At 41.9% G+C, this 13,707-nt stretch overlaps 1 protein-coding gene across 1 annotated transcript in view; it reads right to left on the minus strand.

The window, feature by feature from the left end:
* LOC133572619 (unconventional myosin-Ic-like) overlaps positions 1-12,858 on the minus strand; it is a 153,438-nt gene extending 140,580 nt beyond the window's left edge. Inside the window, exons 1-2 of the mRNA XM_061925452.2 lie at positions 12,748-12,858; positions 12,489-12,667 (exon numbers count right to left, since the gene is read on the minus strand). Of these exons, the coding sequence (XP_061781436.2) occupies positions 12,489-12,578 (90 nt within the window). The 5' untranslated portion in view covers positions 12,579-12,667; positions 12,748-12,858. The remainder of the gene's footprint in view (positions 1-12,488; positions 12,668-12,747) is intronic.
* Positions 12,859-13,707: the final 849 nt, after the last annotated feature.

Below are 13,707 nucleotides of genomic sequence, written 5' to 3' on the forward strand. Positions count from 1 at the left end.
ACTTTCTGAGTCGGAAATCCGACCTCGGTGTGCGTTCCAGTTGAAATTCTCACTGTGAAGTCGGAAATCCTGACTTTCCAGTACAAAGGGAACGCACCATAATCCTCACTCAATTAAAAAAAAATCTCCCCAGCGATATTCAGGCATGTGAGCAACCTTTGAGGAAAAAAGAGGAAAACTGATGAAAAAAAGGGGAACATTTCTATCAGCACCAAGTGCTGTCACAAAAACCCTTTTTTTAATTTTTATAAATGTCTAATGATAATGTCAATGAGGGATTTATAATCACTGCTATGTTGGAATTGTTATTCATATTGATACTGTTGTTGATAATAATCATTTTTGTTTGACTGCTTTTGGATTGTTTTGTGTCATGTTTCTGTGTCCTCTCAATTGCTCTGTTTATTGCTATTCTGAATGTTGCTTGGTCGGGTTTGGTTTTGGAATTGGATTATTATGGTATTTGTCACAATGAGTTGTTGGTGACGAACCCCAAGATGCAGAGATGGCAGGCTTTGTCCAGGAAAACATGATTTAATGTTCATAAAATAAAGGAAAAAAACACCAACCAGGAACTAGGAACAGGAAACAGGATGCCAGGAAAACAGGAACTGGAAGACGAGGAACAAAAAGACAGCAAGCTACAAACATCTACAATATATAGCTTACCGCTATCGCTTACAGCTACACTGACATCGACAAGTAGGAATGACATCAACAAGTATTAGCGACAATAATCCAGCCCTGACTGGAGGGGAAGGCAGGTTTAAATAGCAGCTGGCTGATTGACACCAGGTGTGGCCAGGTGTCAATCAACCGCAGCTGAGGGGAAGCAGCACTCAGGGAGACAATCAGGAAATAACCAAAATAAGAGCGCTGACAGGAAATGACAGAGGAAAAATCAAAACATAACTAAACTGTCAGGGACAAGCCTGACAGTATTGTTGTGTATTATTGTGTTGGATTGATTAATAAAAAAACAGAAATACAATTTTTGAAAATCAAGACTACATTTCCTGCAATTGGGTGCATTTCTACACTATATTTTACCTTTAGGTCATCTACCAACCTCTTTTGGCTGTCTTGGACACTTACAGTACATGTCCCATATAATGTACCGTAGAATTTTAGTAGCTAATTTACCAACATTATTATCATTAAAAATGTAATGTAAAATTCTATAACATACATGCAAAGAACTCTGAAAAAGTTTGCCATTTGGCAACTTTATCCTATCGGGTAATATACTTCCAGGGTTGTGACTTTAGTTTACATCCGTCACCTCAAAACTATACCTTCTCGCTGGCTACTAATACATACTCTACAACAGGGGTGTCAAACTCAAATACAGAGTGGGCCAAAATTTAAAACTGAACAAAGTCGCGGGCCAAGGTTGAACAAATTAACCTTTAACGTACTCTACGACCTATCGTCACGTCCGCTTTTCATCCATTCTGGCATCGTTCAGACCCAGTCACAAGATATGTGCGGCTTCTGTACGCACACACGAGTAAATGCAACGCATACTTCATCTACAGCGATACAGGTTACACTGAGGGTGCCAATACAAAAAACGTTAACACTGTTAGAAATATACGCCACACTGTGAATCCACACCAAACAAGAATGACAAACACATTTTGGGAGAACATCCGCACCGTAACACAACATAAACACAACAGAACAAATACCCAGAATCCTTTGCAGCACTAACTCTTCCGGGATGCTACAAAATACACCCCCGCTACCACCAAACCTCCGCCCCACACACACACCTTGTAGCGTCGGAAGAGTTAGTGCTGCAAAGGGTTCTGGTTTGGTGTGGATTCACAGTGTGGCGTATATTTCTAACAGTGTTAAAGTTTTTTATTCGACTACCCTCAGTGTAACCTGTATCGCTGTTGATGAAGTATGCGTTGCATTCTAATTTGTGTGCGTGCAGAAACCGCACATGTTATGTGACTGGGCCAGCACTTGTTGGGCTGGCTGGCGTTTGGAAGACTCCCGGGAGGATCGGCGGGCCAGCTTTAGTGTTAATTTGATATCGCCTCAAGGGCCAAGTGAAATTACACGGCGGGCCAAATTTGGCCCGCGGGCCAGAGTTTGACACCCATGCTCTACAAGTACAACTGGTTCGGAACTAACAGTGTTCTGTTTGTAATCATCCAAATATGATTAGCAGCGAAGTAGACAGCCGTCAAGGTTGTGGCTCGGAGAGTGAACGCAGGCGACAACAGGTAAGCTAGCAAGATGATGCTAACATGCTAACTAGCAAGCTACTGATCGTCTCCATGTCCTGCAATTCAGTGCAGCGTTGAGGCAAGAGGAGCAGTGAGTACCTGCAGCTGAGACGAGTGTTCGACACATTTGTATAGATGCCATTTTTTTGATATTTCATATAAAGAAAAAAATGCAATGGTTTTGTGTTCTCTCGGGGCATTCAATCGATCACAACTGAGCTGTTTGGTTTGTCTTAGAAGATGTTTCGCCGCTCATCTTAGCAGGCTTCATCAGTTCATGCTCATAGACTTATTGGTCAGATCTAGTCTAGCGGCTGGTGCCAAAACCCCAAATATTCAGGCCCCTTTTACACTAAGCCGGATAAGGTTATCTAGGGTAAATTTTACCCACCTAACCTTATCCGTGTCCACACACAACAATGCCACCGTTTAAGACTCCCTGCCCCCTCCGTCCGCCGGCGCAACGCGACCTAATACGCATGCGCGGAAAATGCACACATCATAGTCACCTCCAATGTTGCTTTGTGTGCAAGTTCTTAAATTTAACTTATCTGAACAATATCAAGTGTTGTAATATTTCAATTAACTGGAATCCAGTGTGCTGTGGGGCCCTATTGTAGTGAATCCCACCTGAGCCATCATAAATTAATCAAATCTTTATTAGACACGTAAACAATGTGATAAAGAACATTTTACATCAATCAATCTAGGGATCTAGATATCTGGTCAGGACACTCCTCACTCTTTTGCCTTCACTTTCTTTGTCCATTCGTTTTTGGTGACTTTATATACTCTGGACCTTAGACGTTGAGTCCGCGACATACATGGCGGACAATAACTGATATAGTCTGCTTTGCCAGTCCAAATGCATTCGCCGTTTTCCTCGACGACCAGGCAATACAAAGCACACGCTACCTTTTTTATCACATCCACGGGAGCTCGCATTCTCGTTGACTCTCCTTCGACAAATGGACAAAATTTTTCGGTAAGTCGAATCACAGCTGACCTGGACATTGGAACGTTCTCTTGCCGTCTGAGAAGTGTTGTATCCCAAATAGCTGCAATCGCTTTCTCTTTAGGTATTCATGTGTGATTTCCACAAGTGTCTGTACATGTAGAAGAAGGAGAAACACGGGCATGTCTGGATGACTCGCCTCCATATTTCCAGTGGTTAGCTCCGAGTTACGAAACCGCTTTATTATGAGGCTAGCTGTGGCGCGTTCCTTCTGACGTCAATTCCTGTGTGGAGCGCGGTCTTTCTGGCGTCACTTCCTCTCCGAACTCAGTTTGTAAACGATCAATACATACAAAGCTAAGAGCCGAAGATTCAAGAAATACACGGCGCACTTACCCGTGTAAAAAATTATCCAAGGAGGAGAACCTTAAATGCTGGTTTAGCTTAGGCTAAATAATTATTAGTTTAAGGGGTTAAACAACTTAGTGTAGACATAGCCTTAGATTGGTCAGATCTAGTCTAACGACTAGTGCCAAAACCCCAAATATTTTTACTCCAATACCAGGAGGGTGTGCCTGGGCAAGGATGGTTTCACCCTATCGTGGTGAGAAAAACTACTGTTTTGATGCAAACAAGCAATCTTAATTGTCAAAGCCGACGACAGTCGTTGAAGTGTAATTTCCCCTCGTTAGCGTTGAGGTATTGTGTGGCAGAACGATCAATGTGGATCAACTACTACCAGTCCAAAATAGTCGGAATCCCCCATGTGAGCATTCCATTCAGTTGTAAACAAATGGCACAAACGGACTTCTGGTCACCTTCTGTGAATGTTTGTAACTCCTGTTATTTGTTGGAAGCTAAATTGCAGAGTCTTTTAGGAATGGCTGAAAGGACAGTGTTGTATGTGGGAGACAGACGGTGTTGCAGACCACCTCCTCTGTTTAGGGATGGTTTTTCAACCTTGATATAGATGGCTTCCCTCACTTCTCTTTCGTACCATCCGTCCTCCCTGTCCAGAATCTGTACATTTTTGTTCTCAAAGGAGGCACTCCTCGGTAGTCGGAGGAGCCGTGTGAGCAAGGTCATGTGTCATGACGCTAGAAAAATATTTCCTCTTCGTTAGCTCTTACAGTAACAATGTACAAACCCCGTTTCCATATGAGTTGGGAAATTGTGCTAGATGTAAATATAAACGTAATACAATGATTTGCAAATCCTTGTCAACCCATATTCAATTGAATGCACTGCAAAGACAACATATTTGATGTTCAAACTCATAAACTTTTTTTTTTTTTGCAAATAATCATTAACTTAGAATTTTATGGCTGCAACATGTGCCAAAGTAGTTGGGAAAGGGCATGCTCACCACTGTGTTACATGGCCTTTCCTTTCAACAACACTCAGTAAACGTTTGGGAACTGAGGAGACACATTCTTTAAGCTTCTCAGGTGGAATTCTTTCCCATTCTTGCTTGATGTACAGCTTAAGTTGTTCAACAGTCTCCGTTGTGGTATTTTAGGCTTCATAATGCGCCACACATTTTCAATGGGAGACAGGTCTGGACTACAGGCAGGCCAGTCTAGTACCCGCACTCTTTTACTAGGAGGCCACGTTGATGTAACATGTGGCTTGGCATTGTCATGCTGAAATAAGCAGGGGCGTCCATGGTAACGTTGCTCCAAAACCTGTATGTACCTTTCAGCATTAATGGCACCTTCACAGATGTGTAAGTTACCCATGTCTTGGGCACTAATACACCCCTATACCATCACAGATGCTGGCTTTTCAACTTTGCAACTAACAATACGGATGGTTATTTTCCTCTTTGGTCCGGAGGACACGACATCCACAATTTCCAAAAACAATTTGAAATGTGGACTCGTCAGACCACAGAACACTTTTCCACTTTGTATCAGTCCATCTTGGATGAGCTCAGGCCCAGCGAAGCCGACGACGTTTCTGGGTGTTGTTGATAAACGGTTTTCGCCTTGCATAGGAGAGTTTTAACTTGCACTTACAGATGTAGCGACCAACTGTAGTTACTGACAGTGGGTTTCTGAAGTGTTCCTGAGCCCATGTGGTGATATCCTTTACACACTGATGTCGCTTGTTGATGCAGTACAGCCTGAGGGATCGAAGGTCACGGACTTAGCTGCTTACGTGCAGTGATTTCTCCAGATTCTCTGAACCCTTTGATGATATTACGGACCGTAGATGGAGAAATCCCTAAATTCCTTGCAATAGCTGGTTGAGAAAGGTTTTTCTTAAACTGTTCAATATTTTGCTCACGCATTTGTTGACAAAGTGGTAACCCTCGCCCCATCCTTGTTTGTGAATGACTGAGCATTTCATGGAATCTACTTTTATACCCAATCATGGCACCCACCTGTTCCTAATTTGCCTGTTCACCTGTGGGATGTTCCAAATAAGTGTTTGATGAGCATTCCTCAACTTTATCAGTATCTATTGCCACCTTTCCCAACTTCTTTGTCACGTGTTGCTGGCATCAAATTCTAAGGTTAATGATTATTTGCACAAAAAAAAAATGCTTATCAGTTTGAACATCAAATATGTTGTCTTTGTAGCATATTCAACTGAATATGGGTTGAAAATGACTTGCAAATCATTGTATTCTGTTTATATTTACATCTAACACAATTTCCCAACTCATCTGGAAACGGGGTTTGTAGCTATAGCTTGGTTAACAGGTCACGGCATAGAAATTAAGCATGTTTTTTTATGCATTATGAAGCGCTTTATAGACAGAGTAAATGGATGTCATATACATGCATTTTTCGCCACTTCGTACTAGCAGTTTTTCACTATTTAGAACGCGCGTGTGTGTTCTTGTCTCACATAGGGATTGTGGATGATCGGCAAAATCCCGAAGAAAAAAAAAGTGCAGTTATGGCAAAAAGCAGTGCCAAAATGGTGAGTGGCAGTGTAAATGGTCTGTATTTTATATAGCGCTTTACTATACCAGCACGATACCACCCAAAGCGTTTTACATTATACATCACCTTCACACACACTAAAAAATGTTGGGTTAAAAAATAACCCAATTTTAACCCAACTGCTGGTTCAGAAAAGGACGAACCCCTTATTTGAGTTATTTTAACTCAACATTTTGGGTTGAATTATTTAACCAAAAGGTTGAGTTACGATAACCTAATGTCGGGTTATTCCCAACCAAACTATTGGGTTGAATTATTTAAAACAAAAGTTGAGTTATGCTAACTCAATGTTGGTTGATTCATAACCCAACTATTGGGTTGAATGTATTTAACACAAAAGCTGAGTTATGCTCTCTACAATGTTGGGTTATTCCAAACCTATTGAGGTTAAATTGCGCAACCCAAAACTATTGGGTTGCGCAATTTAGCACTCCTTGACCCAATGGTTGGTTAAAAATTATAAATGTTACTGCTGGTTTGTCCTACTCCTTCCCAACTACTGATCAAAATTATTTTTATTCCATTAAAATATGCTCAAAAGCAAAATATGAGTGACATTTATTTTTTTACAAAAATGGCCTTGTATGGTCATAGTAGTTCTATACAGCATGCTCAAATATGTTCATGTACATAAGATGTGTGATTGTAAATAATATTAATGAGATTAATCCTTAATAAAATTCCCGGTAACACTTTAGTATGGGGAACATATTCACCATTAATTAGTTGCTTATTAAAGTAAGAAAGACTTAATTTAGAGTTATTGTCATGTCTGTGTGATCATGTTTTGTTTTAGTAATGTTCGGTTTAAATTTTGGACTTTTTGTGCACTTTTGTTTTGTTTTGTCACCATAGCAACCATTAGTTTCACCTGTCACGTCACGCACCTGTTCCACGTTTGGACTCATTGTGCACTCTTGTCACCATAGCAACCATTAGTTTTCACCTGTCACGTCACGCACCTGTTTCACGTTTCGAGTCACGCACCTGCTTTCACTAATCATGTCCATAGTATTTAAGTTCATTCATTTTCTGTTGTTCGTTCTGACGACATCACCACATTTATGCTCCTGCACACTCTCCACACCCTGATGACCCTTGCTACTCTTTTTTTCATGCCGGTTCCATGCCAAGTAAGTTTTTGTTTGTTAAGCCACAGTTAGTGTTTTGTTTAATTGTTCATAGTTTCTGCCAATGTGCAAGTTTTGTGTTTAAAGTCTAGTTTTATTCTCCGCCACTGTGCGCGCCTTTTGTTTATTCCTTTTTTGATAGTTTAAAATAAATCATGTACCCACCTTCAAGCCTTGACCAGTCCAGTTCATTTGCATCACGGGAGAACAAACCAAGCCATAGTCCAAGTCTTGACAGTTATTTGGACATTGGGGGGAACATATAAGGGTTAGGGTTACTAATAAGCAATAATTCTGAGGTTATTGAGGGAAGACTCTTGATTAATGGCTTACTGGTTGTATATAAGGACATGCAGAATAAGGCATTAATAAGTACATAATAATGACTATTTAAGAGCCAATATGTTACAATATGTTCCCCATACTAAAGTGTTACCAAATTCCCTTCAAGAAAAAAGTACCTTTTTAATAAAAATAAAAAAAGCCTTTCACCCAAAAATGCATTACTCATTGAAAAACAACCCAAAAATGGTCTATAGTTTTGAAAACCCAGAAATTGCGTTAAAAAATAATATCCTTATAACCCCCAAAATGGATTGCTCTTCATAAAAACAACTCCAAAATGTAATCCAACATTTGCAACTCATAAATTGGGTTGTCAAAATAACCCAGCATTTTCTAGTGTGCACACACATCCGCACACTGATGGCAGAAGCTGCCATGCAGGGCGCTAACCCATCATCAGCAAGGCTTTGATTGATTGATTGAGACTTTTATTAGTAGATTGCACAGTGAAGTACATATTCCGTACAATTGACCACTAAATGGTAACACCCGAATACGTTTTTCAATTTGTTCAAGTCGGGGTCCACGTTAATTGATTGGTGAAGTGTCTTGCGCAAGGACACAACGGCGGAAGCTGGATTAATACCAGGAACCTTCAAGTTGCTGCCGGGGCCGCTCTACCACCTGAGCCACCTGATAAGCACCTATTGTATGTACGACCCTTAATAGTCGCCATTTTGGCTACATATAGTGGAAGAGAAAGGGATTGCAATTAGGGCTGGGCGATATGGACGAAAAAGTATATCGATATATTTTTACTTAAACACGATATTCGATATATATCTCAACATATTTCTAAAGATATTCATTTTTGAGTGATATTCAGTGAAATTGAAGTGAATGACAACACTTTTATTAACCCAGTTAGTCAAGATGGCTATTAACAGCACATAAATGAAACTGTTTAAGTAGTACACAATTACATAACATAAATAAAATAGAAAAATATTATTTCTATATAAAATAAATAACATAGCTGTGCAAATAATACAAAAACTTAGATAAAAAAATAAATTTTCAGGCAGGCACTTTGTGATTTCCTTTCCTAGTTCGATGGCCCGCCCTATCTTGCCTCTGATTGGCCTGTCCCTAACCAATCGTGACTCATCATAGTCAACAACCAACCAATCATGGATGTTCTTATACGTGCAAGCACGTCTTGGAAGGAGGAAGGGGAGGGGTTTAGTAGCCCATGGAGGGGGAGCGGCGGAGAACAAGGAACACAAAAAATAAGCGTTTGGTCATTTTAACGTTAAATAAATTATATCGACAATACGATATTTTCTTAATTCATATATTGTTTAAAAACATATCAATATATCTTACAAACTCCATATATCGCCCAGCCGTAGTTACAATTCACGATTAAAAAAGGAGAGAAGTGGGGAAATATTGCGATCAGTAAAAGGTTCGGAACAGACCGATACGGTCAACATCTGAGCGATCGTTATGTAATATTATAACTGTTGAAGTGTACTGGTAGAAGTATTCTATTCGTGACAGTGTAACCTTGGCTTTTGCTCAGCGAACAAGCTGCACAAAAGGAAGAGACTCACCTAACTCAAGCCCACTTTACCAAATTGGGATGGCTTAGAGCTGAGGAAAGAGTACACCGAATTGCAATGTGTCTGGTATTCAAAATACTCAGAGAAACTATCCCCAAGTACCTGTCCAACTATTTCACCAGAGTAAGTGTTGCTCACAGGTACTTCACGAGAGGGAGTTCCTCAGACCTCGTCCCCACCAAATTCAAGACTCTCATGGGAAAAAATGCATTGTACTATTTTGCCACCACACAGTGGAATGCACGACCAACAGACCTTAAAATTCGAACTTCCCTACTAAATTTTACTTGATATCTGGCATCTGTCTGTCTCGAGAGACAATAGAGTTTTGCGCACAAATGTCAATTCATGTCATGTGCAACGCCTGTTGTGACTATATAAGCCAATTCTTGACAGGCATGCTTTGTTGCAGTTCCTGCATACATATTGTATTGTTGGTTGATTCAGTAGGGGTGTGACTGCTCGCTTTCTACGTTCATGCTTCTCCTCCCACTGTCTTACTCTTCTTAAGTCACTCTGATGTACGCCCTCCTTCACTAACTTCCTCCATTTCCCACGTTCAGCTGAAGAAGCTTCCCAGTTTAATGGGTTGATGTCACTGGTCTTCATATCACGCTTACACACATCTTTAAAACGAAGGACAGGTCTTCCCACAGCCCTTGTTCCAGAGGCCAGTTCACCGTACAGGATGTCTTTTGGAATGCGACTGTCATCCATTCGCCTTACATGGCCAAGCCATCTCAGACGTCGTTGTGTAAGGAGAGCGAAGATTGTCTTCATTCCTGTTTTCTCGAGGATATCCTTATTCGGGATGCGATCCTGCCATTTGATTCCCAGAATCCGCCTCAGGCACCGAAGATGGAAGGAGTTCAAACGGCGCTCTTGGCGTGCATACGAGGTCCATGACTCGCTGCCATAAAGTAGAGTGCTGAGAACACAGGCTTGATAGATCTTAATTTTCGTGTTGATGGTTAGCAGTGTGTTCTCCCAAGCACGCTTGGAGAGTCTAGCCATCGTTGTAGATGCTTTGCCGATGCGGATGTTGAGCTCGGCATCGAGAGAGAGATTGCTGGATATGGTTGAGCCAAGATAGGTGAAGTTCTCAACAACTTGCAGGGTGTGGTTTCCAATGGAGATCCTTGGAATGTTGCGCATATCTTGTCCCATAATGTTGGTCTTCTTGAGGCTTATAGTTAAGCCAAAGTCTTTGCATGCATCAGAAAAGCTGTTGATCAGCCTCTGTAGTGCTTCCTCTGATGGTGCGGCCAGAGCAGCATCATCTGCAAAGAGCATCTCTCTGATGAGGACTTTACGCACTCTAGTCTTTGCCCGGAGACGTGCGAGGTTGAACAGTTTACCGTCGCTCCTTGTGTGTAGGTAAACACCATCGTCAGATGATTTGAATGCTTTTGACAATAGCAACGAGAAGAAGATTCCGAAGAGCGTAGGAGCAAGCACGCATCCTTGCTTCACTCCATTCTCAATTGGGAATGGGGCTGATGCGGATCCGTCACACAGGATAGTTCCTTGCATATCTTCATGGAATGATGTTATCAGCTTCAGCAGCTTTGGTGGGCAGCCTATCTTGTGCAAAAGCTTGAAGAGAGCCTTCCTGCTAACTAAATCGAAGGCCTTTGTAAGGTCGATGAAGGCGATATACAATGGTTGTCTCTGCTCACGGCATTTCTCTTGTAATTGTCTGATAGAAAATATCATGTCAATGGTTGATCTCCCCGACCTGAATCCACATTGTGATTCTGGATATACACGGGCAGCAAGCAATTGCAGTCTGTTGAGTAACACTCTAGCGAAGGTCTTCCCGACAGTGCTTAGGAGGGATATTCCACGGTAATTGTTGCAGTCGCTGCGATCCCCTTTATTTCCCCACCAAATTCAAGACTCTCATGGGAAAAAATGCATTGTACTATTTTGCCACCACACAGTGGAATGCACGACCAACAGACCTTAAAATTCGAACTTCCCTACTAAATTTTACTTAAGCTGCCATAAAATCATGGCTCAGCTCAACCTCTACCTGATCTGAACCAAAATTCATCCACAGCAACTCTTCGAAGCATCATACAGGTTTATATGTGATTATAGTGTATATATATTTCTCGAGAGATGTCCGATATTATCGGGCTGCCGATATTATCGGCCGATAAATGCTTTAAAAATGTAATATCGGAAATTATCGGTATCGGTTTCAAAAAGTAAAATTTATGACTTTTTAAAAGGACGTAGGGAGAAGTACAGAGCACCAATAAACCTTAAAGGCACTGCCGTTGCGTGCCGGCCCAGTCACATAATATCTACGTTTTTTCACACACACAAGTGAATGCATGTATACTTGGTCAACAGCCATACAGGTCACACTGAGGGTGGCCGTATAAACAACTTTAACACTGTTACAGATATGCGCCACACTGTGAAGCCACACCAAACAAGAATGACAAACACATTTCGGGAGAACAGCTGCACCGTAACACAACATAAACACAACAGAACAAATACCCAGAACCCCTTGCAGCACTAACTCTTCCGGGACGCTACAATACACCCCCCCCCCAAGCCCCGCCCACCTCAACCTCCTCATGCTCTCTCAGGGAGAGCATGTCGCAAATTCCAAGCTGCTGTTTTGAGGCATGTTAAAAAAAAAGCACTTTGTGACTTCAATAATAAATATGGCAGTGCCATGTTGGCATTTTTTTTTCCATAACTTGAGTTGATTTATTTTGGAAAACTTTGTTACATTGTTTAATGCATCCAGCGGGGCATCACAACAAAATTAGGCATACTAATGTGTTAATTCAACGACTGTATATATCGGTATCGGTTGATATCGGAATCGGTAATTAAGAGTTGGACAATATCGGATATCGGCCAAAACAGCCATTATCGGACATCTCTAATTTTCTCATTCTGTTTTGCACACTCTTGGAGTCAACATATACATAGTCATATACATAGTGTCATGTACATGGTGTATATACACCCCCGCCCCCATTTTTTTGTATGTATTGTTCTTCAAATCACCTGACATGTATACCGTGTACATGTACATAATTTATCAATTTTTCAACGTAATATAACTTTTATTATTGAATGTATCAAATGTGATGAATATGTAATGGACCACAATGGAAACAAGCCTTTTGGCTTTTTGTGCCAATCGATTTGCCTTTTTAAAGCATTACATGGATTCAATTCTTTGAGATGTCAATAAACTTCTCAATCAAAAAGAGAAAAAGTCCGCCACTCGATCTGGCCTGCGATCCGACGACAGCGTGTGAACTGACCTTGCAGTGGTGGCAGTAGTTTTCCCCATTTTTCCCCGGCGAAAGGATGATCTCCCCTGTTGGGATCAGCTTGATCCTCAGCTCCATCATGGTGCCTTTTTTGATTTAGGTCTAAACTAAATGAAAAAGAACCAAATCCTGGCCTCGGGATGCGATCAGAGGACTATTCCGGGCTACAGCTGAAAAAAGGCATTGCAAAAATCAGTGTTTAGAAACAAGCAGGGGGGGGAATAAGCAAAGTGTGAGTGAGGCGTGTTACCTTCTGCAGAGTGGAGAGCCACACTGAGGGCCGGCTTCCCCTCGCTACCACCAGAGGATGTTAGCACTCGGGCCGAGGGAGCACAGGGAGGATATGGAGCGCAAGATGGATGTCACAGGCAGAGGATGTGTGTCTTGCAAGGCTGACTGCTGTGTGCAGTTTCACATGTACGTGTTGAAAGAAGACGTTTGAGGGAAAAAAAATATGATCCCGGAATACCCGTGAAGGGAGTTCATCCCATTTCCTCCTTTTAGATAATTGACGGCATTGCACACACACATGCATACATACACACATGCATACACACACACATGCATACACACACACACATGCGCACACAGCAAGTTAGAAGAGGGTTTCCTCCTAGAAGTAGCATCCTGTCGTATGAATTCCCCACCCCGCCCTGTGGAGTGACTGTGTGTTCTTTGACGCAAGTGTGTGCTAAAGAAACAACTTCCCTTCGCAGACACAAGGCAAAGGCGCGTGTTGGCACCCGCGCGGTGTAAAACTAATAAAAGACTCTTCCTGACTGGAGTGCAAAGTCTGGCCTGGACACAACACAGCGCACATGTGACAGTAACGTGAGGATGGCTCCTAGGAGGAAACGACAGCCATTGCATTTGTCTGTCTCTGTGACAGAAAATGTAAACATCTCCACTTGGTTAAATAAACATCACCGACTTGACCTTCCTGAGCCGTCTGCCTCGCAGCGTTCTTGTCTGTCTGCGCTGTGCGACAGTCACGATGCAGCAGTATGTTAAAAAAAATGTACCCAAAGCCAGGTGTGTCCAAACTACGGCCCGCGGGCCAAGTGCGGCCCTGTCGGCGTCTTCAGTTTGGCCCTGAGACGTCACAAGTTCAATAAGCGATGTGGCCCGCGGTGTGTCGACAGCTTCGTTGTAAATAGCTGGCAGTCTAATTGCTGCAGGGTGGACAACGTGAATAGATCACACCAATGAC

The sequence above is a fragment of the Nerophis lumbriciformis genome, linkage group LG30, assembly GCF_033978685.3.
Source record: "Nerophis lumbriciformis linkage group LG30, RoL_Nlum_v2.1, whole genome shotgun sequence".
In the NCBI taxonomy this organism is placed as follows: Eukaryota; Metazoa; Chordata; class Actinopteri; order Syngnathiformes; family Syngnathidae; genus Nerophis; species Nerophis lumbriciformis.